Raw genomic sequence first — 24,432 nt, 5'->3', positions numbered from 1 at the left:
CAAAGGTGCCTGTGGTTGTCATCCACACGCTGAGCAAATTTAGCAGTGGGTTTTATGTAGTGGTAGAGCTACTGTTCCAGCTACTCGCCAACGCTGCAGAAGGAGCACTTTGGTAATAAGCTCTGTAGGCATGTATGTTGCTGCCTCCTTTTACGCAGAGGGCGGGGACTGTGGGGCTGTATGATTAGTGCTGCTGCCAAACACCATGTGCTGGGGCTGTTTTCAGAAAGTGTAGAAATGGCTGTCACCATTATGCAAATAAGATGAAGTCCTGAGTGCTCTGAGGCCAAGATTTTTCTTTGCATATCAGTACTGCCGAAACCCCCTAATGACAAGGCATGCGAAGAAGGGAATTATATTTACCAACTTCCCCAAATACACTGCCAAGGGAAATCACCTGCTAGGATAACAAACTCTCTACTTTTCTATCGCTGCTGTTCTCAAGACTAATAGCTTCATTTACTCTCTGCCAGTCTACTACGATGCTGTCTCCCCCTTCCTAATACTGTATTCATCTTTAGTTTTGCTTCTAAGAAGCTGCAAATCTCTATCATCTGCTCAGCATAGTGTGAAGCTATCAGCACTGCAGAGCTGGTAGTAAAGCAGGCAGTCTTCTACTGTACGAGGTGATCACAAGAAAGCTTAAACCATTCCTCTTAAGCATCTCTATAAAAGCACAGCTGGGACTGTGAAAACCGTAGTGGTGTTTTGCTCAAAAAACACAAGCACAAGGGGTGTTTTAAGTTTTCTTTGTGTTCTTAAATGTTTTACTCCTGACACCTATTTGCAAACCCAATAAAGCTTCTTTCATTAGCATAGGCTCTAATTTGCTCTGCCTCTTGCATTGCTAAAATTCTTCCCTATTAGTGAAAATATAGTGAGGAGGGAAGAGATGGGACTTCTGGGCTGGTAGAGCGGGAAGAGCAGGAGTCACTCAGCCAGATCTTGCTCCAGGTACCTGAGAGCCTAGTGATTAACTGAATCATTACCCCAACCAGTATCTGAATTGTCCTTCCCTGTGAAGAAGGGTGTTTGAAAGGGCCATGGAGAACAGGGGTGGGCTCTGCAGTGAAATGGCCAAGGAAAGAATCACTTCTTCCCCTCTGCCAGTCAGCGGCTGGAGCTGCACACCCAGCCTGAGGGCAGAATGCTGCTGCAGAGCCCAGGCCTTCCTACTCGGCAGCTCTTCTCTGCTCAGAGGGGGCTGAGGGAGGCTTGGAGTAGCCTGCACAGTCCTGATGAGACAGTTCTTCCCCTCAAGCTGCTTCTTGAACCAGAAGGCACAGAAATAGCTAGGAAGATCTACATCCCGTTTCTGTAGGTCTGGGACAAGCCAGAATTTCTCACCATCCCCCTTTCTCAGCCCAGCAGGCTGATGGGCACGAACCAGCACTTGCCAGCAGCATGGCAGAGGGTCACGGGGCAGGGGGTGAGGCAGAGTCCACGTGGGTTAAGGCTGTGGTGGCTGCAGCTGTGAAAGGGTGACAGGCCAGGACCTGGCCCAGTCCTGCATCAAAGACATAAAATCATTTACATGATCTTTTGCAAATCAAGTCCCCTGAATTTGAGCAAGACTAGAAGAAAGCAGACGGCTGCTTACTCCTCTCAAAGTTCTCCTCAGGCAGAAGCCAAGGGTGGTGTCAGTAGACCACAGCTATATAAATGCTTTCAAGTCTTTCGAACCATTTTTATTCTTACAGTGTCTTGAAACTAAGGTGGAGGGTCATACTTAAGCATTCTCCATCTCCTAGATAAGTTACAGGCAGGGCAAAGGATAAGTCAGGTGAACACATAGGCAAGAGGCATGGACCAAGAATTTTTTATTTTAATACAGTAAGTTTGAGTACAGCAGCAGAACTCCTTGAGTCCATCTTGGTTTACATCATATCAGTAGGTGGCTGATATAATCTGGCTCGGAGGTGTTCAGTCAGGAATCCATTTCCATCTTGATACAGCCAGTTTCAGGAGGCTGAATCATTCTCTGCAGTGTCTTTTGTGACTCCAGGCTGGAGCCTGCTGCTAAGCATTTCAATCTTCACTTCTCTCATACTTGTGCTTGATATGTTTCCACAGTTTCTGTATGGAAAACAAACAAAAACAACCCCAGACAGTAATCTTAGCCAGCTTTTCAGTGGTCTTGGGATAAAGTTGCACTTTAAAATGCAAGTTATTGTGAAACCTATGTCCACAACAGGCAACAGCAAGAAGGGAAAGTGAAGTTTGTACAAAACCACATCCACGGGTACCACCAGGAGCATGGGTACCACCACCCTGCGCTTCCCTGCTCCACAACAGCAGCAGTCCCACGCAAAGATTTCAGGAGGAGCAGCCAGATAGCAGCTGATGAAGCCACAGGCCTGCTCCGGGGATGTGAAGCTGCTTTCTGCTGTGGAACAGACGTGGTGAAACAGTTTGTCCTCCTGCTGCTTTGTCTGTCCCCTCCACCTTCCCACCCTTCTTTCGGGGCACAGCGAGAACAGCACCCACTGATGCTGCTGTGCCTCAGCTCCCCATGTTCATCCTGTCCGGGGAGGAGGCAGCAAATGGAGCCCTGGGTCAGGGGGGCAGGGAAGGCACACAGGGGTTCCCCGCTTTTAGACTACACAGGGAGGAAGCTGCAGACATCCCACTTCCCCTGTTGTTCTATTCTGCAAGCTAGAGCTTATTAGAGCATTCCAGTCACATTGCCTTCCCCTTCCCACACTGACTGGAGAGGGTGTTTCTGTTCCCGGAGATACAGGGATACAAAAGTCTCCTACTCCAGGCTCTGAAATCTGTTGGCACAATCAGGACTGTGAGAAGCGCTGGGCAAGGTGCATGGTGTGCTTGGCTGTTTGTTATAGACACAATGCTTCAGATTTTAAAAAAAAAAAAAAGTTAACTTTCTTGATAATTTCATTTTCCAACCCTGTTTGAGAAGACATTGGCACACAGAAAATTAGTACTAGAATTTAAAAAAAGGAGTTGAGTGCAAAGCTGAAGTTCAGATGTGATTTTATGTTAGCTTTTAACAAGTGACTGTTGCTAAAAAGGAGGGAGGGACCTTGGTCTTGCTCTTTCCTGTATTTCCTCAGCTCACCTAACCCCTGGGGAGTTACTTCAGGGTGGTAAAGCTGTCACTTTGTGTGGTACGAGTTTTCAGCTGGTTTCATGACCTGGCTCAGGAGGCCAAAGCACAGACATGGTGCTGTTGGGAAAGGTGTGGGGGCAGCTCTTTTCAGCATCAGAGCCATTCAGGAGACCTGCCTGTCCTGGAAAACTGCCCTGTGTGCTCCGAGAGACCCAAGGCGCATCAGCACTGCAGGCCAGGAAAGGACCACTGTGCTGCAGATGGAAATGGGCAACACACTAAGTTTTTTTTGTACTCGGTGTAAGATGGAAATAACAGCACCTCCTGCTCTTTCTTAGGGCACGCACTGCGTCACCTCATTCTGCGCATGAAGCTATTTTATGTCCTGTCCGTGTGACTCGATGTCCAGGCAGTTATTATCCCACCACACCTCTACTCTGAAAGGACTTGATCCATCTCACCTAACGTTCACGCCCGGGACAGCAGACTCTCTGTCCTGTGCAGCGCTGCGCGTCTCAGCCACGACTCGACAGGGCTGCAGGTTCTCCAGCCAGTTATCCCCTCCCTCTGCGAGGGGCAGATCGGGAAGGGGGGAGGAATACACACCAACGGGGCGCTGAAGCAAGCTCAATCCATTTTAACCTTCTTGCATCCCACCACCCTCTTCGATACCTTTTCCCCCGCCGGGGAAGCCCATGAACACACTGAAGTCCCCCGCCACCAACAGCCACGGCACCGGCAAAGCCTCCAGAGGAGGGGAAGCTACCGCTGAGCTGCTCGGGGCCTCCTCGGGGAGGCCAAGATCGCGATTCGGCCCGGGGAGCCGGGGAAAGGCGGAGCTGCGGGGCCCCGCGGCTGAGCCCAGCCGGGGCCGACCTGACCTTCAGGGCCCCGGCCTGGGCCCGGGCGGCCCCGCGGTGCGACAACCCCAACGCTTACCCCCTCGTTGAGGTGCTCGAAGATGGCGTCGGCGCCCTGGTCGAAGGCGCGCTCGAAGAGGACGGCGCCCAAGACGATGGTGAGGGCGAAGGTGGAGGTGCGGCGGAACAGCGCGCCGTACACCCGCCCCAGCAGCGCCATCTTGCCCGCCCGCTCTGCGCATGCGCCGCCCGCAGCCCGACGGGCGCGGCGCGGAGCCTCCTGGGAGTTGTAGGCGCTGATGGCGGGCCCGGGCCCGGCGGGAGGTGAGCGGGTGCGGGGCGGGGGGGGGGGTCTGGTCTGCTCCGCTCCGGAGGAGGAGGAGGAGGCGGTTTGAGGGGCCTCTCCCGGGTTGCGGGTCAAAACGGTGTCCTCGCTTCCGCCGGGCAACGCGAGTCTTTATTTCCTGCTTTTTGGGTTGGGTTTTTTGTTTGTTTGTTTTGATTGTGGTTGTTTTTGTGTTTTTTTTTCTGAGGTGAAATCAGCTCTAATTAGCGCAGGCCGGCGGGGTAAAGGCCTCATTCCGGCTCCCGCAAAATAAACAGTGTTGGGGAGCCCCTGCCCGGCTGCGGGCCTTGCTGAGGGGACAACCCCTGCCAGGGGTGGTGCCGTGGAGAAGAAAGAGGGGTTTGCGTTAATGTTCCCTCCCGCTCACCCCCTCGGGCTGGGCGGGGGGTGGTCTGGGGGGTTTTCTGGTTGTTGGGGCCAGCTGCGGAGGGCAGTAAGTGTCACCAGGAGGGCCGGAGGAGGCTCCGGCGGCTGCTCCAGGGGCCTCGGGAGGAGCCTGACATGGCCCCGTGTGTCACGACTGAGGGGGAAACCTTCCCCATCCTGCCTGCCACCTCCTCCTCGCCTTTTTCTCTCGGTTCCCCCTTAGCCAGGGCAAAGGGGCCCCAGGATGGCTCAAGCAGCGATGGGAAAGAGCGGCAGATTTGGGTTTGGAAAGGGAGGACAGACAAAGGGGCGACAGACAGAGGGGCTGGGGGAATCTTGGAAGTCTCCCCCTCAGCAAGATTCTTGTTAAACAAGCACCTACATTGAATTTCAGAACAGATCCTCAAGTGGCACTCGCTGTCGTTTCATTTGTCTCAGCCACTCAGAAAGCGCAGGGGCTAGCTGCGTAGTCATTTCTCTTAATTTATTTATGTTTTTTTCTCTGCATGCAGCTGCTGTGGAGATCTGTGGGATTTCTGGGGTAGGACAAAGCCTCCGCTTGTGCTGGAAGCCCATACAGAGGCTGGAAGCGCCTAACATATTCCTGCACCCTGTGTATAGTGTTATCCTTTAGGCCAGCACTTTGAAAAGCTCGGTCAATTATTATTTTTTCACAGTTAACTGCTAGGGATTGTCTTAAGACCAATCTCCACAATAACCTTTAAACTGCTATCCGTAAGATGGGTTTGTGTAATGGTCAGGTCGGTGTTAATCCTGAATCGAGCTCCAGTTTTACACCAGGTGTAATGGAAATCAGAATCTGTCCCTCTGTCATTGTGAAGGTGCTGGCAGACTCTGCTGGTGTTTTGCGTGTTCCCGCAGAGATATGAGCACATTTAAATTGGCAGCTGAGTATCATAAGCTTGACACTTGGATTTAATTAACTTCACATCTGTCTGGATATCCAAAGTGGCTGAAATGGCCCCAAGCCTGGGCTATAAGAAATCAGGAAATTGAGGTCAAGGCCCAGCAGCAATTCTCAGGGTTCACCATGGAGAAAAGCAGTTACACCCAGATGAAAACAAGTCTGCCGAATGCCTCTTTCTGGGTCACCTTCTTCCCTCTGTCCACATCTTGGGGAAATCAGTGAAAGAAGCCCCCGAGAGTCCTAAATAAAGTCTGTAGCTAGTAGAGCGCAATGTGAAGTCTTTTGGCAGCAATTTGAGAAGGGGAAAATGTAGAATGGTGCACATGAGGTCTTGCCTGGAGTTTTACCAAGCGCCTCAGCTAGATGAGTGAAACACTGGCTAGGTGTCTTAAAACATGCTATTTTTTTAGAAAGCATCGGTAAGCCTCCTTACAGCAGTTGATTTTTTTGTTAATACTTGTAAGCATCGAGATACAAGACAAAGCCCTGGGGTTTTTTGTATTTGGATTTATGCAGAAAGACTTTTAAGCTGGTACAGAGCCTGTCTGAAATCGTTTATGGCTGCCTGTGGGTCCAGGGGTCTATTCGCCTGAATTCAATTGCAAATTAGGGTCTAGAAATATTAAGAGGAAATGGCCAAACTGAAGCAGTTCTTTATAAAGCAGCTACATTTACTTTATTTCATAATGACTAAGATGGATTTAATTAGAAAACGTCTCTGTTTTCAGCTGAATAATGCCCTTTGTTTACTGTTTGAGCCATTTGGGAAAATGGAAATAGGTTAGCCAGTGTTGCTCAGGAGCAGTTTTTATTCCTACGTACTAGTTCAGTGCAAAGCACTGTGGATTGCTGATACTGCAGAGTTGTCAGAATCCAGCTAAAATAATCCATGCAATTGAGTTCTTAAAAAGATGGAAATAAGTGTTCAGTGTAATCTTCAGAGGGGGCAATCTCTTGGAGAATTTGATGCTCCTCTAATTGCTTTTTTTATTCTGTTCATCCCCTGCAATGGGAGTTACTAGGGGAATTGGGGAGCAGGCACCTCTGGGGTGAGGGATCTGGCTGCCTGAAATCTGTAGCAGCTTTCTGCCCTCATTGTTGGGGAAGGAGGGAGAACGAGCTTCTACAATTATTGCTGTCGGGGTGATGAAAGGAAAAGTTTGAAATACGGTTTCAAAGCCTGGCTGCTGCTGGGCTTCTGCAGGCAAAATTGCCATTGAGATCTGTGGAAACTTGTGTGGGACCGCTGCAGAATCTCATTTGTTTTCCCCGTTCACAGCAGCCACTTCTGCAGAGATGGAGTGCAGGAGCCAGCAGCTGAAGCAGGAAGCTTTTATGTTACCAGAAACTTTGGGAGATGATGGCGTAAGATGCAGAAGGGGGATTTTTCAATACTTAAAAGCCACAGCAGAGCCTGCCAGTGGGCCAGATGCTGAGGGTAAGAGCGTTCCCTTTGGATTCCAGCAGCCCCACCACAGTGCAGCAAAGCTGACTGCCAGGCTGGCTGGAAAACTCTGAGATGATCTGCTAAAGGGTGGAGGAAGATTATGGCTTAATGTTCATTAAGCAGCTCTTGGTTTTAGTTTCTTGGGCTGGAGTAGGACCCCAAGCCTTACAGAGCTGAGTTCCACCTTCTGAGCAGGAGCCAGGTCTGATTGTGTTTGCAGATGAAGCAGTTTGCAGTCGCATCGAGGAGAGATGGCTGGCTGATCAGCATCACCTCCCAAGGAGGTATTTCACCTGGGGAACAGGGAACCTTACAAGAAAGAGATTTCAAGTTCATTTGGAGTCTCTGAACATTTTGCCTTCAGTGTGAAGGTTTGCAAGGTGATTAAAAAAAAAATCAGGTCTTTCCATTGAACGCAATTGGATGCAGATGGAGGAGACTACGTTTTAACTTGTGGTGTGAGGCCTGAGAGATTTCCTTGATTTTGACTTGATTTTGAAGCAACAGCTCTCAGGAGTGGGGGAAGGAAGGGAGTTTGGTGCAGTTGCTCGTGAGATGCCATGGCTGGCAGGAGGGCTTGGCAGAACTGCCTTAGCTCAGCCTGCTCAGCTCTAAGGGATTGCCTGTTGCTGCTGCTCTTCCTGCTGATTCTGAGGAATCGTTAGGGAGGCTATGATTGATTCTGACCCTGTTTTATTTATAAAATCTTTATTTCTTGCGCTGGTCTCCATGCCATTTTTTAAATGCATTTGGCTGTCAAGGTGTCAAAAACTGGAGAATTGCTTTTGGAGTTTATCTCCCACTCCATCCATCTTTGGTATTTATCAGGTAGCTTTGTATCCCTCAGGAGAGAGCTTACAGCTCCTTCAGGGTATCTGTTGCACCTCCAGCAAGGGCAGCTGATGGGGACAGGGCTGCACTTAATCACAAACCATCTGCCGTACCAGGATCTGGGCTGCTCCGGGCCCAGCAGAGATGAGAGAACCCGAATTATGTCCCGCTATTTCTCGATACTCCACAGCAGTCTCTGGACTACAAATACATGTGTGATAAGCTCCTCTCCCCTGTGGGAGGAGACGGGCCAGGCTTCTCCAGGTTGCTTTCAGTGGCCGTGGAGTTGGGGGCTCTTTCCTTCTGGCTGTAAGGCTATTGTGATCTTAGTTATTGCAAGTGCTCTACTCGGTGAAGCAGACACATCTGGCTGCCTCAGGCTGGGGAGGATGAGGAGAGCAGTCCATGTTGTACAGGAGTAAATGTGTGGCTAGGTGAACTGAACAAAATGTTACGTCCTTTAGTGTTCATAATGCAGCTTTCCACTTGCAGTACAGGTGAGATAACTTATTTTTTTTTCATCTTTGAGGAGTTGCTGAGTTTCTTCCTTACGTTGTAGAGATGAATAGAGGGGAATTTCCTTCCTCTTGCATGGCAGCTTGTGGAGGCTGTCTGGTTAAAGTCCTGGGGCCCCAGGTGGAGGCTGTAGCATGGACCTCTAGCTCCTCCTGTTTGCACATTGTGTGGTTTTTGCTGCACCTTCCTTGGTGCAGGTGGTGGCTGGGAGCCATTGGCTCTCTGGGGTCTCTGCTTTGTGTGATCCAAACTCCAGCACACTCAGAGAAGGAAGATTCTTTCAGCAGAGACATTGCTTTGGGTAACAGAGGTAAGAAATGCAGATCTGAGCCTCTTCTCCCATGTACATGCAGCAGATGCTGCCTTCCCAGACTCTGATGGATAAGAATATATACTATTGGGTCTCCCCTCATTCTCTGTCTGCCAACCCTAAATGAGTTCTTCTCCTTTGGAAGCAGGTGCTGTAATTCTTGGATCCTTCATCCCCAGAGCAGGCATGGCTGGGTGCCGAGGACCTGCCTGATGGTTCCCAGGCTGTGCTGATGCTGCTCTGCCAGAAGAGAGATGGGGAAAAGATACTTCTGTGACTACTGTGACAGGTCCTTTCAGGACAACCTTCACAACAGGAAGAAACACCTCAATGGAGTGCAGCATCTCAGGGCTAAGAGAGTCTGGTATGACTTATTCCGAGGTGGGTGCTACCAACTGTTTGTCCCTCCCTTTCTGGGACTGAGGAGATGATGGATGAGGTGTGTGTGGGGGGAATAGTTTAAAAAAAAAAAATCAGCACTGATTATTTATATTCAGATTGTCTGCGCCAGTGAATTACAGGCTTCATACTGTTGCTGTCGAGCGGTCTTAGAGGCAAAACCCTCATGTGTCTGGGTGTGGGAAGGGGAAACTGCAGATGTCAGCTGGGACTTGAAATGAGGTGGAAGAGATAGGGAGGTTGTTTCTGAGAACAGAAGTTGAGAATAGAGCTCTCTTGTCTCAGCGTTGCTCATGATGCCAGGAGACACGAGAATGAAGCGAGTTATAGTTTGTGAAGGTGAATTAGGCGCCTTCTGCAAACCAGAGTTGGTCTCTGACAGGCGAGGAGCAAGGAGGATGGGTGTGTATGTGGAGAAAGCAGGCTGGAAGGCAGGCTGTACACACAAGCAGTGTGAACAGGCGGGAAGCTGGCAGCAGTGCTCGGCACTGGGTGGAGATGTCAGTGCTGAGGATGCAGCTGCTTGACTGAAGATCCCAGAAGGATGAAAGGGCTGGGGAAGCAGCTCAAAGTACTCGTATGCTCAAACCTATCTTAGCCAAGGGGGTGAGCAGAGCAGGAGGAGGGCTAGGTGCATGGAGGTTTTGGCAGAGGAGGAATTTTGGGGCTGGAGGCTGCGTCAGGATGTGCTGGAGGAAAGCCCTGTGTCCTCTGCCTGTTTAACAGGACTCTTCCCACGCAGCTCGGCACTCTGACCTGGATCACCACACAGTTACATGTGTCTTGTTGCCAGCCTGAGGAATATGGTGGGAATATGTGTGTCCAGGGTCTGAGAGAGAGAGCAGGACTGGGTATTTTGGCAGTAGCAAAGATTTCGTTTGGGCTAAACTGATTGTGCAACCATTCCCTGTATATTCTTCCACTTCCTTCTGGTTCCTCAGGATCTGGAGTTGCAGGCTGTGTTTGTCTCCCGGCTGGCTAGGTGAGGAATACCCTGCAGAGCTCTGTGTGGCTCTGCTGCCTGCTTACCCGTGTGCAGAAGTTGGAAAGGTTCTCTGTAATGGCCAAATGTGGAGGACCAACAGCCCCAGCCCAGCACAGTTCTAGCTGGGTCAGTGATGGCAAGACAGATCACCTAGTATTTGTCTTCTTACCAGGCTGCAACCCTTGATTTTCCTCTGATTGACAAAATTCCTCATCCCATCCCAAATTAGGGTGTTTGTCTTCAGACTTTCTGGCCTGGCATCAACCAGTGCAAGTTCTTGCACAGTCTGTGGGAGCTGCTCTATCTTTGGGGTTCGTTTTCCCCAGGACGTCTCCGGGAGGTGTCCAGTGGAGACTCGGCACAGGGTTCTGTGAGACTTTGCACAGAGCTTTTCTGAGAGCTATGTGAGTCTGCCTGGTCTTTCTCAGCTGCACGGAAGTGCTGCAGTCCTTGCTTTTGTGTCATGCTTCTTTTCCCCTACTGGCACAGGGAGAAAGCATGAAGCAGAAAGCAAAGAAGGTGATATTTGCAAGCCAGTGAAAAGCTGAAGTGGGGGTTGCAGACAGAGACTGTTATCTGTCAATTTGTCTGTGGCTTAAGTTCCTGGTTGTCATGTAAAATGGCTTCTCACTAGGCAGCTGACCTCTTTGAGACCACGATACGATGGAGTATTGCTGTGCAAGAGATCTTTACCCCGTTTTGTCCTTTGTCTTCCCTAGATGCTGCAGCTATCCTGCAAGAGGAGCAAACCAAGAAACCTTGTCGGAAGTTTCTGCAAACAGGTGAGTTGTTCTGAGGTAGAAATAAGTGCCTGAGCTCCAGCAGCTTCTTTGTGCTGTTCCGGAGAGCCCTGGTGTGTGCGTTTGTCTTGGAGGGGAGTGAAGGTCTTGAGCCTGTGTGCCCGGCATGCAGGTGTAATGAATCTTGGGTTTGCACGCACATTTACAAGGGGGGACCTTGTGTGTGCAGCTCTCATGGAGCTCCGTGACTTTTTCCCCAGGACAGTGTGATTTTGGATCCAACTGCAGATTTTCCCACATGACAGAGCAGGACCTGGAGAAGCTGAGCGCCCAGGTTCAAGGTGAGTCCTCGAACGAGAAAATGTCCAGGGGTCTCTAAGGAGGGGGAGTTGCTGCAGGGAGTGTGGGCTGCAAAGGGGCGCGTGAGGGGTTGTGCAGCGAGAGCCTGCGGTCCCATGCTGCGTGTACGTAGCAAGCCAAGCGTGGATCTCTCAGTGCTGTGTGAGCCTGTGGCGTGGCTGTAAGTGCTGCAGTTCTTCATATGCTTTCTGCTCTTGATCTGCTGGCACAGACACAAACCTAGAGTTGAGCAATGCTGTTACTACTTAGCAGCAAGCATCTGAAGCAGAGAGTGGGCTTTCTGAGCCCTTGGGGTTTTGTTCAGTCAGGGAATAAAAACTGTCAGCAGCAGAGGGCACTGGTACATCACTTCCCCTTAAATTTACAGATTTGATTTCCCCCCACCTTTCTCACTATTGCCAGGGAGCTGCTGCTTCTTCCACTCTTGGGAAGAGCTAGCCTGCTCTGTTGCGTTGTCCTGAGGAGAGGACGTGGGGTCTTGGATCCAGAAATGGCTTTGGGTGGAACTGAAGTTTGGGCAGAGGACAAATGGCAGCTGCACCCCTGCTGTGAGTCTCCAAAGCACTTTTGAACTTTTTCATTCTGGGAATACCACCCCCTTGCCCTAAAAGGGGTACCAGCTCTGTTTTCTCTGTAAGATTCATTACTTTGGTGGTTAGAGAAGATGTGAGTGGCGTGTTGGTGAGAACTTCTGGTATGGTTGAGGTCTCCACTGGAGATTGTCTAGTCCCAACCCTACCTTGCTGAAAGCAGAGTGAATTAGGGCAGGCTACTCAGGACCACGTCCAGTTGTGCTTTGAATATCTCCAAGACTGGAGGCTCTACAACCTCTGTGGGCAACCTGTTTCAGTGTTTGACCACGTTTGCAATAAAAATGTAATTTAAAAAAAATATTTAAATGGAAATCCCTGTATTTTGGCTTGTGCCCATTATCTCTTGCCTCTGTTGGACTCCCTCCAGTATGCCCCTGTCTCAGTGGTAGTGGGGAGCCCAATACTGGACACAGCACCCAGGCATGGCCTCACCAGTGCAGAGCAGAGGAAGCATCACTTCCTCAACCTGCTGACGACGCTCTACCTAATGCAGCCCAACTTCTGAGCACATCTTATGCCCACACTGCCAGCTGAAGCCAACCGTTGTTTTGCCAATAGTCTGTCAAAACCCTGCTAAAGTGTGTGTGTGTGTACATGCATGCATACATATGAGATTTGGGGTGTTTGTGGGATAGAGACACTCTCTTCTGGCTTTCTGAGGGATCAGATGTGGGGAGGCAGGGCTCTGGTGAACCTGGTTGAGCAGGAGGAAAGCAGGCACTACAGAGCTATTCCAGTCCTTGCCGTTGCTGAGTCAGTCTGTGAGTCCCAAGGCGACTCTGTGAATCAATCACTGAACAGCTCTGGCAGTCAATAAAACCCATCTCGTCGGGCTGCGCGGGAGACAGAGCACTCCAGCCAGCCCTTCTTGGAGCAGGAATGCCAGGCTGGCAGTCGCACTCCTCTTCCCTGCCGCTAGCCCAGAACCTCCCCCCGACCCTCCTCTGCTGTGGGGTTTAAGTGCTGGGCTCCTGAGGGGTGGCATGGGACGTAAGCCTATTTGCAGGAACCTGTAGCGTTTCCAGTCACTGAAGGCTGTTTATTGCAGGGGAAGTGAAAGCTCTTTGGAGCAGAGTGGAGCTGCAGGGGAAGGCTGGCAAGCTCCTCTGCGCTTGGGCAGGTTTCTTTGCCAATTACACTTGTTATTGAATATTGACTTCTGTCAAATGAGTCAGGTGTAAGTGGAGAATTGGATAGTGAGAGAGAAGATTCCTGGGGGATTACTTGGAAGGCTTGCATTTGTATTACCAAGTCAAACATTTAATTAAACAATTAGACTTCAAGGAGCGATGGCCAGGGGACAGCAGGGTGCCTCATCCCTGGCTGTGCTGCTCTAACATGAATGTCTGGTTGTAGAGTTAAATCCTGCTCACCTCTTCTGTGGTGTTGCTCCATGGAAATCCGGTGTGAGCCAAGTGAGCGGGCTGAGCATCACGCAGACCTCTAAATCTGATCAGCTGAGCTCACAGAGAGCTCGGAGGGATTTGGTGGAGGGGAGAGCTCAGCAGGACCTGGTGGAGAAGCGATGCGGCTCATAACACGGTAGACTGGATGGAAGGAACAGCTGCAAAAGCCGAGCCGCCGTTCGGTGGGTCGCAGGGGCATTTCACCACTCCTTAGGCTACTGAAGCACCAGTATCTCAGGTGGTGAGGCTTAGGGCAGGGTTTAAGGCAAGCTTGTGTGATGGCAGGTTGGGCTGCAGGTTGCATGAGTCACGCAGGAGATCTGTTCCTCGTGGTGTGTCCGTCAGGCGCCCCCGTCAGTAACGTCCCTCTGTGCATGAGCACCTAGTCCTGGTGTTTCTGTACTACAGAGCGTCACAGGCCGCAGCCAGGGAGATGATGCAGTACTGGTTAGAGCCGTGGTCTGGATCAGGCTGCCTCTCCCTGAATTGTCAGAGTCCTCAAGAGATTTCCAGTCTGAACCCGCAGTGTCTGGGAGGTTTTTGGCAGGCTTGCAGCCTGGAGTGGTCGGAGATTTGAGAGGAGCTGAAAGGCTGGAAGCTCCAGAGCCCTCTCACCATTTTATACAGAGCCTTGAGTGACCGTGGTGGAGGTGACCACACTCTTCCTCTGGTAGGGTAAAAGTGGATGGTCTCTTGGTGGGTCCACAGTGCTGCTTAACTCCGCGTTCCTCAGCTCTGGTGTGTGGGTGTTGAAGCAGAGGAGCTGTCAGACAGCGTTGAACCTGTCTCTCCCCTTGTCCAGGGTCAGACGCTTCAGCAAAAGGTGCAAAGAAATCCTGTGGTGAAGTGGTGTAACTCGTGTTCAGGGGTGGGCTTGCATCCTAAACTACAGCAAAGCCTTTTCTGACTTTTTTTAACACTGCTAAACTGTGATGGCACTTTCTTTGTCATGTAAATATTGAACCTGTCCCTGAATCCCTGTTAAGTGTTTGGTGTTGGTAGTTCTGTGTCAGTGAGCTCTCCTTGCTAATGATGCATTTTTACTACAGCCAAAGGAAACATTACATTATTCTTAACATTTGGCCTTTCTAGTGCAGGGAATTCACCCTGTTGTTTGTGTTAGTCTTGTGGGTTAAGTAGGAAAATTTCTGGATGATTCGCTGTTCTGTAACAGCTTAGAGCGTGTCCTAGTTTGGCTTCAGTATTTCTGCACCCTGTAGAATATACTCATCAAGAAGCAACAGTTTCCACCTTCAGCAGGGAGGGAGGCATATTCCCAGCTGTTACCGCATCAAAGCATTAGCCTTCTGCATCTGCTGCATCATTCATCAGCGAGACACTTCCAGGCTGTCATTTTAAGTACAGTCATGTCAGGAAAAGTCACTGTCAAATTGCCATCTTCTTGCTTAAAGTTATTGGCTCCCCACTAATCTGCGTCACTTCTGCTGGTAGTATTGACACGGCCCAGCCTCTTTGGTGAGCTCCAGCTAGCCAGAGCTGCAAGGGGAGAGTAAGGGCACAGTTGGGTGAGTGTTTGCAATATATCCGTGTGATTGAAAGAATAGGAGTGACCCTGCTGGGGGTGGCTGTCGTCAACTGGTTTAACTTAGCAATGAGCAGCAGCAGAAGTGCTCTGGCCGTCGGCTCCCACCTCGGGGCTGCGGGGCGGTAACTTCTGAGCTCATCAAGCTCATCTCTCAGCCTCAGTTCATGTGCTCTGGAGGAGTTTGGGCTGCCACATCTCCCGGCCCAGGGAGGGAGCTGAAGGATTACATGTAAATCTCTTTGCTGGGCGACCTGCTTGGTACTGGTAGTTGCATCTCACATGTGGTGCTGCCTTGCTCAGGAAGAAAACTCATGCTAAAAGTTGCACGGGGAGAGAAGATAAATCTGGACTCCCACTCTGACATCACTAGAGAGATACTTCATGACTACAGATGCTCTTTTAATCGGCTGTAATTAGACTTTGAAGCAAACGTCCCAGTGAGAAGCCGGGGGGGAAGCACCTTCACACCTTTTCTTGCAGCTGCAGTCTGGCTGGCTGCACAACCATGTGTGAAGAGTGAGGGCTGATAATTGTGTTTCAGAGTTACATCTGTTGACATTTGGGGGGTATTTCCAGTCTCACAGTGGTTTTGGTGGTTTCTGGATGGGACGTCTGTGCTTTTGAGAGGAAGATAAGATGAAATGTTTGCCTTTTTGATGGACATGCGTCAAGGTGGACAGAGCCAGGCAGTTGCCAGTTCCTGCTGCTTTATTTCTCGGCCTGAGGGTTGGAGTGCTTTGGAGCAGTAACTCGTGGAGCTGCATGAATGGGGAGCCAGCTGGATGCCTTTTTAATCTGGACACCTGGGGCCTCATTTAGACCAGTGTGAGTCTGGAGTCATTCCACTGCAGCTTTTCTGGATGAGACAGGGAGTTGTGGCTGCTCGAGTCCGTGGGCTCCCACCAGTTCCTGGTGTGGCACTTTAGGGCAGCTGCCTCGGGGCTCCCTGCTCTAAACAGGAGAGGCTTTGGCAGTTTTTGGTCTGTCCTGTGTTGGGGCTTGGAGTGGGATGAAAAGGAAATCTTGGTGGTAGGCAAAGGTGGGAGAGGTTTTTCTCTGTGATTTTCTTCCCTGTCTCATCGAAGCCTCTCACAACCACTGCTTGTCCCCTTGCTGAGGTGGGACATGCCAAGGCACTCAATAGATGCAGAAACCTGGAACAAAGGGAAATAAGGTAGCTGTGGTCATTTTTGCCAGGTAAGCCTAACCTGGGGCCTGAATTCAGATTTCCTGAGCCTGAGTAGTGCCCAGCTCACCAGACTGAGCTTCTCGCCTCCCTGGTGCCCCGACCTGGCCAGACTGACCCCAAACAGCTCTGCTGGGGCTTTGCTCCTCGGGAACAACTGTAGGAGACTTGAACAGTCCTGTCTCCAACCCTGCCCTTATCACCGGGTTGCAGAGCAGCACCTCGACATCAGGACCACAGCAGGCTGTCTTTGTGGTGGCAGTGAGTACATCGTCACCCCTCCCAGCAACAGCAGATGAAAAGGCTGGATGACAAATTATCCATCTCCGGCTGCTCATTGTGTAGCACATTTCTGCCATCCTTATTAATATTCAACAGGCAGATGAATAATTGGTTGCCACCACTAGGATGAAGTGATCCTTCACTCTGCCCAAGCAATATTAATTTCACACCCTGTCTGGAAATGTATAATATTTTCCTTAAACGTGTGACATATGGTGGGTGGGTGTGGAGCAGGCTCCTGGTGGGCACGGCTGCAGGTGGCTGCTGCAGGGGTGGGACCGCTGCCGGGTTGATCTCTAAATGGGATCAGGGTTTCCCCAAAGCGCTTGTCCCCGGAAAGTTTGATGAGCAGGGCAAAGGGGAATGACACGCAGCTGCCTCGGCTTCCTTTTTATTAATATCAGTGTTTGTTTTTCAAAACATTACATTCCCTTTTCTGTTAGGTGGGAACTTTCCACTAGGCTAGAGATCTAATAGCTCTGAGCATCTCCTCAGCCTGCTCTGCCTGACGTGCTGTGAGGAGTATGACTGTGTTGTTCGTGTCAAGGACTCGTGCTAGGCCCTGCTCTCCACGAACATCCCTTCCTGCTTTGTCACTGGTGCCGAGGGGGGACTGGGGAGCTCAGCTAACTGTCAGCTGCAGATTTCTGCCCAGTGGGAGGGACTGGTGAGTGCTGGGCTGCCCCGCTGGCTCTGTGCCCTTCTGCCCAGAGAGGACAGGGTGCCTGCAGGCATCTGCCCTACACAATCACCCCGGGGTGATGGAGGGGTCGAAAGCTTGGAAGGACCTCAAGGTACCCTGTCTCTTGGTAGACAGCAGAAGTTTTCCTACTGGCGCTGCCTTGCTCGGTCCTAACTTGCATGAGAAAATGCAGGAACTTGTTCCCCTCCCTCCGCCGTGGTCTGCTCTGATTTTTGCATGTGGGCTGTGCTGGGCTGGGTGGCAGCCTCCCGCCCTGCCTCTGCAGGGGCTGGGGATGCATCACGCAGCGTGCGCCTTGAACAGACCTGACAGCGTCTCTGAAATCCCGTCTCCTGGTTGTACCCACCCTCTGAACCGCTCAGACTCTCACGGCCTGCCGAGTCTGCATCGATCCGGACAGACATCCCTGTCGCTCCCACCCGACTGGGCAGAGGTGGCAAAGTCCCTCCTGCCAGTCAGAGGGGCACGTCTTTGGAAACAGCTCAGGGCCAGTAGAGTCTGTTTCAGGCGAGGATGAGGACGATCTACCCTGGGGGGAGATGTCAGACTCCCCTCGGTGAAATGCCCGAACTGCCACTGTGCTCACAGGCTTAGTTCTTGTTCCTGGCTCTGTCTGTCTGGAGCTGTCACCGGCGAGGAGGCCACGCGTCAGATGGCAGGTGGACAGCGGAGGAGGAGGAGGAGGAGGGGCTGCCACAGGCAAACTGCAAACTCTCCACCATAAGAAACTATGCAGGGTAATGAGCAGCGGGTTTAATGGAGTGAAAGAACTGCAGCAGGAGCATTTGATAGCCCTCTTTCCCTCAACCAGGGGAGCAGAGATCGAAGGAGCTGCGGCAGGAGGGAGCAGATGTCCCGCCTGGCACCATTGAGGACTGGCTGGAGAAAAGAGCAAAGAGACTGAGCGCGGCCCAGAGTAACAGGTACTGGTGGCTGGGGAGCACCCGTGTGAGGGCTGGCTGCTGCTTCTGGCCCCCACGATGCAGAGGGGAGATCCCACACAGCGGGTGGGAGTGGGAAAGAAGGTGCAGGTGATCAGGTCCAGGCCGATGGGACCTCCTGAGCTATCATTTAGCCCACCAGCACTGCATGCTTGGTCTTGCCACATGCCACAGACACGCGTGTGGATGTGGTCTTGCGTGCCCACATCAGAGATGCGCGCATGTGTCTCCTCGTGTGCCTGGGGGAAGAGCCAGGCCCTGCTGCCTGTGGCAGCTTCCCCGGGGAAGGCAAGCAGAGAGGTACTCCTGTGCTCTCTGCAGAGTACACAGACATGTCTGGAAGGACAGTGCCACTGCAGTGCTGAGTTATTAATGCCCGGAGTTCAGTGGCAGGAGCCCGGTCTCATCTGTTGACAGCTTCCCCATCCTCTGCCTGCACGTCTCTGCCAGTCCCTGCCACTGAGAGGGTGGAATTAGCTCCTCCTCGCGGCATTCATTCGGATTCGGGTGCCTGCCGGTGCCTGCTGTTTCCTTGCTCACCTGACTGTGCCGCAGGCTTAATTGGATGACATTTGGGCAGGTGCCAAATCTCTTTTGTTCTTTTTCTATTTGCTCCTGTCCTCTCTGTGTTTGGTCTGGGCAGGATCTTCCTTCTGGTGCTTGTCTGGGCTTGTTGCTTTCTGTTTGCTCCATCCATCAGCTCGGCTGCCCTTAGCTGTGCTCGCTGACAGCCGTAACCTTCCTGCCTCCCATACACTTCACTTGCCCCATTTTACTTGTCCTGCCCATGAATCCCTTGGTCTTGGGGTAGATCATCTCTTACAGAAGATAGCCAGCACTATATCCAGAGGAATTTCCAGACCTTCATAACTGCTTAGTCCCTGCTGCCTCCAAAGATGCACAAGACCTGGGATTTCTAGGGTGGTTGCTTTCTACCCAGCCTCTGTCCCTGCAGGCTCAGAAACCATCAACTACAGGAACTAAATACCAACTATTCAAAGCTTCTCTCCTCTCTCTGGCCTTGCCGATGCCTGTCCCTATCATTTCTCTTCTCCCCTTGTGCTCTCCAGCCCCAGCACTGCTCTCCTGATCAACTGTGCTTTGCTTTGCCAGAGAAGTTGTTTTGCAGTGCTGGGGAAGAGGGCCTGTGCTCCTGGTGCCTGGGGAATCTGTGTTCCTCCTGAAAATGCTTTTAAGGACAAGGAGCTTGCTCTCCCTCCTGCAATCCCTGAGGTCCCTGAAATGTGGCAGAATCTTTGGCAGGGTCTAACAGTGCTTTGGGGAATTTGTGGTTTTGGATAATAACCTAGGGGCTGCCTTGTCTGGCTGGTAATGTCAGTAAAGATCATTAGTGTGCACAAAACAGTAGAGAAAGTGCTCGCAAGGACAGTCATCTACAAAAGGAGATGCCAGAGACCCAGCTTCACATACGTTTTCTCTGACAGCACTGAGTAGGAAGGATTCAAGCTGGGATGGAAGAGGTCTTGGAAGCGTGATCTCCCAGAGTGTGCTGGGAAGCTGCCGATGTGCGAAGCCTCAGCCTGCAAGCATAGCTGAATTTCTGTCCCTGCCTTGCTGGGGGCTCTCTAGCAGGATACCTGGCAGGCTGTCACAGCTGGAGCTGCTGCCCTGCGCAGCCTCCGAGTACGCCGCAGCGCAAATAAAACGCTGGGCTGGACTAGAAGTGGCCGCGTGGCCAGGTGCTGCCTTGGCTGAAGGGTAGCACTTTCTTAAAGGCAGCAACTTGAGCACCATTTCTGACTGTCACCTAAATTCGCCCCGCGGATGAGGAGTTGCCACTCTGCCTTCCACCCATCCTCCGTGTAGCCGCTCTCCCAGCCTGGCTGGGCTCAAGGGGACGATCTTAATTTGGAAGCCTCCGCCTGATGCGTATTTCCAAAGTCACGCTGTGCCGTTGCTTTCTGGAGAGCTGGGGTGGGGTTGGATGGAGTTGGCGAAGTTCTCTTAGCAGTGGAGCTCTGCCAGGGTGTGATCATTTTTTAAGCTGATTTCCAAAGAAAACGGAGCATGTCTGTGCATGTGAGTGTGTGCTGCTGCCATCGCTGCCGTGGAGCCCACTTCCCGATTTCCATCAGAACGGGGTCTGAGGCCTCAGAGATCCTGAGATACTACAGGTTTCATGAATGTGGGAGTGGGTAGAGGAGAGGGATCCCATTAATACCTTTGGAAAGGAAATATTCTTGACCCTTGCTAGACAGCAGAGAATCCACATGGGACAGCCATTCAGAATGCTCCAGGTGTAGGTAAACCTTTGATAGCACTTGTATCTTATGAGACACCAGGGAATTGAGTACCCAGACAGCATCCTCCCTATTGATTAGTTCTGCTGCTCACAGAACAGCTCATTAGTTGATAGCTGTGCTGTTCCACCTTGCAGCATGCCTCGTCCTGCTCCCCACCCCACCCCACAGCTGCTGCGGGGGCTCCCCTGCCTGTGTGAGCGACAGTGTCTGGATGTAACAAAACATTCCTGCCCGAGAGGGGCTTGGTGTGTGTCCTGACAGTCTTGTCTCATCCTCGGCTCTGAAGAAGCCCCATCAAGGGGATAAGCATTAGACCAAATGACTTTGCTCTGTGTTAGCTGCCTGGAAAACACTGCACTCAACTTCTGTAGCTGGCTTTTGGCCACATCATCGGCCCTGCAGGGAGTGGAGGGTGCTGCTCCTCCAGAATATTATGTAAAGGAGTTTGATTAGATTTCTTCTGGCATAACAATTAAAAAGATTCATCAGGATCGGAGGTAGAGGCCTGAGAAGCTGGAAGGCTGTTGTCAAGGCTTGTGCTAAAGAACAAATGAGTTTCCTGCACTCAGGAATTAATGGAAAAGGTACGTTTCCCATGAATTTAAACTGCCCCGGCCAAGCACTTTCTTCAGCTGGAGACAAGGGAGCGATGCTTCTTGCTTTTGCACTTCTTCAGTCAGGTGTGTTGTTTGCAGTGGCCTCAACTAGTGAACTTGGGGGAGAGAGACAAAGTGTTTCCCAGGCTGTGAGTTGGAAGAGGAAGCCCGTTCCCTCTGCTGAAGGGTGCTTCTGTGAAAACACACCATCGTTTTGGCAGTTTCTCCATTTCCGAGGGGTCCTTGTCCTTTGGGAAGTGCACAGCTGGCTTGGGATTCAGGCTGCTCGGAAAGAAACATCTGCTAATTTTGCTTGTTCTTCTCAAAACTCAGCTGTGTGAAGAGTCGAGAGCAGCTGGGGGTGGGAGGGACGGGGCCAGCCGTGCTCCCAGCTCGAGGCCTCTCCTGCCACCAGCTGTGCTCCTGGGGGGCTGCGCCGGCCCCCCCCCCCCAGACCCCCTTACCTTAGTGCTCCCAACTTATTTTTCAGTGGCAGGCACTGCGTTAGCAAGCGCCGGCTGGGGCTGGTGGGGGGCGGTGACACAGCAGTTCTGCTGTTGGCTTTGGGGGGTGGGGGGTAAGTATACCTGCTTGTTGATAACCAAAACCCTCCTCTGCTGGACCCCTCCTCTCTCGGGGGGGCTAGTGGGGTGGGCACAGGGAAGCTCGGCTGCTGAGCAGAGCCTTGCTATCAAACTGAGACAACCCCTCCTCACCTCTGCCCTTTCCATCTCCCCACCTCCGCAGCGCTCTGCCTGAGAAACCAGCACCTTTCCAGTACCCACCGGGCTGGCCACCAGTGCAGGATCTGCCCCCGTCCCTGCAGGCCCCCCCACCCGGAGGGTGGCCAGTCCCCCCCACCCTGCAGTGGGGCTGAGGCACAGGGACCCCCGCAGAGGTTGTGCTAGAGGTGGGCTTCTTCCTCGCCTGCTCTGAGAAAGGGACAGAATTATTTATATACACTTCTACGCCAATAAAAGCCTTTCCCCCTGTTACAGCCTGCGTGTGTTCTGGTGTTTCTCTCCTGGCAGTCTCCCGTGGGTTGAGCTGGTGGGGTGGTTGTCTCCCCGCCACTGGAGCAGGGATCTGCGCTCAGCAGAGCTCCAGCCCCTCTCGTCTGGAGCGGCCAGTCCCCCCTTCCCGGGGCAGGATCCGTCCCCTGGCCCCGCTGTGCCCTGCACCGCCTGTAGCCAGGCTTTTAAAATCGGTGTTTAATATTTCCTCCAGTGTTTATGACTTACGTTTGCTTCTGTTACATTCAGTGTGTAAAACTGTTTCGGCTCAGATGCCAGAGCTTCTAATGAAGAGCTTGGGGAGCTCCCATAAGCCCTCTGCTCCTACTCCCACTAGGCTGAAGGTAAGAAGCAAGGAAGAAAAAATATCCCAAGGTTTCTCCTTCTCCGGGAAACTAAGTAAACAGTGAGTGCCAGCGGGGCAAACACCTCCGTGGATCGCTCCCTGCTGTGGGAGCTGGCTGGCCAGGGGCAGGTGCTGGGGCTGGAGCTGGGAAGGGGCGAGGAGGGCCCCCCCGGGGCTGCGCTGGGAGCCGAGGGCCGGGCGCGGTGGCCGGGGAGGCCGGCCTGCCTGCCTCCAGCTTCCCTCCGCTGCTCTGCAAGGGCTGCCCTGCAGAACGTTACAGGGGGGGATTTTAGGGCCGCAGGTTTGGTTTGGCCAAGCCCAGCCCGGCCCCGGTGAGAGAGTTTTACAGAGTCATCTCTCCAGGAGCGGGAGGGAGGGAGGGAGGGAGGGAGGGATGGAGGGAGGGAGGGAGGGAGGGAGGGAGGGAGGGATGAGGCCCGTGGCTTGGCTCCCTCGGGAAGGCGGGTGGGTGCTCGGCGTCGCTGCGGGGTGTGCAGGGGATCCCGGCCAGCAGCCCCCTGCGAGAGCCGGTCTGTCTGTCTGGCGGCCGGTCTGTCCAGGACGGCTGTGCCCACTGCCAGCGCATTCCAGGCTTGGCCGCGCGCGGCGGCCGTAGGTCCAGATTCATGAAGAGCAGCAGGCAGGAGCCAGCTGCCTCCGGCCAAATCTCGCCTGGAGCAGGGGACAGGGCAGAGCTCCCTCCTCGGGGTGCGTGGGCAGATGCTCATGGGGAACCCTCAGCCCCATCCTGGGACGCGGCTTCGACACGAGCAGGGGCTGGATGTGACCGCGGCGCGGCTGCGTGCAGAGCTGCGGCCGGGGAGCTTCGGACGGAGGCCGGTTGAGCTTTAAGCCAAACGAAAGGGTGTTTTTATCCTTCCCGGTGTGACTGTGGTTCCTCTGCTGAGCCCTGGGCTGGCTGGTCTTTGGAGAGCAGGAGCCCAGGGCTTGGGCTCAGAGGATGCGGCATCAGCCCCGTGTCCCATCCTCACCTCCCCTGGGCACGTGTGAGTAAATGAGCACCCACGTGGCACCTATTTGGGGCTAAATAGGAATCCCCTGGAGGAAGGGGACCCCTGCCCTGAATGCAGAGGTTGCACAGCTTCAGGAGGCCCGAATGGGGTTGAAAAAAAAGCCCCCCAAAGGGGCTGTGGGATGCTCCAGAGCGGGGGCGTGAGCCGCTGGGCTCTTCGGCTGCTCCCTCCAACCTGCTTTGATGCGCATCCCCGCCTGCCGGGGGAGAGCCCCGGGGAGCTGGGGGGCTGCTGGGGGGGGGGGGACACACTCAGCCCATCGCCCCCGCCGCTCTGCTGACTTCAAAGGGTGACAAACGGCTTCGCTGCAAGTGTGAGTGGCGGCGGTGACAGCCGGGCCGTGGGCGCGGGCGCCCTCCCGACGAAGCCACGGCCGCCGCTGCCGGCAGAGGCAAATGGGAGAACAACCCCTCCCGCCTCTCCCGCGGATGGTTGGGGGGCGGCGGCAAAGCACCTGCCGACTGTTTCACAATCAACCATCCAAATACTTTGCAGTTCCTCGCCCGTGTCTGGAGAGGTGCTTTCATCAGCCCCCCCAGGTCCCATCCCTGCTCCGTGTGCTCCGATCCCGGTGTGTCTTGGAGCATCCCTGGGACAGCGGCTGGTCCGGGAGGTGTTGCTTTACCCAACACCCCCAAGCTTCCCGGCTCCGAAACTGCTCCCCAGACCCAGCTTAGTTTGGGTAGAGAAACACATCTCTGGCCAAGCGGGCTGGAGCACCGGGCAGCTCCCTGGGTGAGCCGCAAAACTGAGCTGTAAATGAAAATTGCAGTGTAAAACAGAAACGCAGCCGCAGCCCCTCCGTGGTTTTCCTTGCTCCCGAAGAAACGAGCTGCTCGTGACGCAGAAACTCCCAATAAAGCCCGAAAGCCGAGAGCGGGAGCGTTCCCTATCAAGCACCAGCCTGGCTGGGGGAGGCTGAGAGGGGCTGGCGAGAGCATTTAATTAAAATTGGGTTTTCCTGCAAAAGCCTGTGTGATGTCCGGCCATCGGGGCCGAGCGTCGCGTCGCTCGCAGGGTGTTGTGTATTCATGGAGGCGTGTAACTCCCAGGTACTTGTAGGAGCCTGTAAATTACAGGTTTTTATGGGGGTGTATTTTATAGCGTGGTGTCAGGAGATGTAATGATGGCATGTATCACTGCCAGGGACGGGACGCAGCCGGTGTGGGCTAACCGGGGGGGAAAAAGGCTGTTTGCAGAGACCTGCACGGCAGGGAGGAAAATGCCAAAGCAGGGCAGGGCTCTCGGCTCCCTCCCTCGCTCCCGCGCAGCCCCGGGGGCCGGCCGGTCCCCGGCTCCCGCAGGAGGCTGCGGGGATGGGCACGGCCCCGCGGGGCTCAGCGTCCTCGGCAGGTCCCGGGTGC

The 24,432-nt window shown here is 53.1% G+C and overlaps 2 protein-coding genes across 5 annotated transcripts; one reads left to right on the top strand and one right to left on the bottom strand.

Moving 5' to 3' along the window:
- Window positions 1-1,803: 1,803 nt before the first annotated feature.
- Window positions 1,804-4,190, bottom strand: LOC122154712 (cytochrome b-c1 complex subunit 9). Its single transcript, XM_042805784.1, has 2 exons — window positions 4,010-4,190; window positions 1,804-2,076 (listed from the first exon to the last, which is right to left on the bottom strand). Exons 1-2 carry the CDS (start codon window positions 4,148-4,150, stop codon window positions 2,029-2,031), a joined length of 189 nt encoding a protein of 62 aa, XP_042661718.1. The 5' UTR covers window positions 4,151-4,190; the 3' UTR covers window positions 1,804-2,028.
- Window positions 4,178-21,670, top strand: ZMAT5 (zinc finger matrin-type 5). Of its 4 annotated transcripts, none has more exons than XM_042805781.1 (6): window positions 4,178-4,254; window positions 8,823-9,055; window positions 10,778-10,840; window positions 11,059-11,139; window positions 17,686-17,797; window positions 21,423-21,670. In XM_042805781.1, exons 2-6 carry the CDS (start codon window positions 8,929-8,931, stop codon window positions 21,550-21,552), a joined length of 513 nt encoding a protein of 170 aa, XP_042661715.1. In that variant the 5' UTR covers window positions 4,178-4,254; window positions 8,823-8,928; the 3' UTR covers window positions 21,553-21,670. The 4 variants fall into 4 exon arrangements, with proteins under 4 accessions (XP_042661715.1, XP_042661716.1, XP_032851033.1 ...); XM_042805782.1 differs by having other exon boundaries at window positions 4,180-4,254; window positions 8,820-9,055; XM_032995142.2 differs by lacking the exon at window positions 4,178-4,254 and adding an exon at window positions 4,329-4,405.
- Window positions 21,671-24,432: the final 2,762 nt, after the last annotated feature.

Source organism: Tyto alba, unplaced genomic scaffold (assembly GCF_018691265.1).
Source record: "Tyto alba isolate M040663 unplaced genomic scaffold, T.alba_DEE_v4.0 Super-Scaffold_44, whole genome shotgun sequence".
Taxonomy (NCBI): domain Eukaryota; kingdom Metazoa; phylum Chordata; class Aves; order Strigiformes; family Tytonidae; genus Tyto; species Tyto alba.
This window is presented reverse-complemented; position numbering and strand designations above follow the sequence as displayed.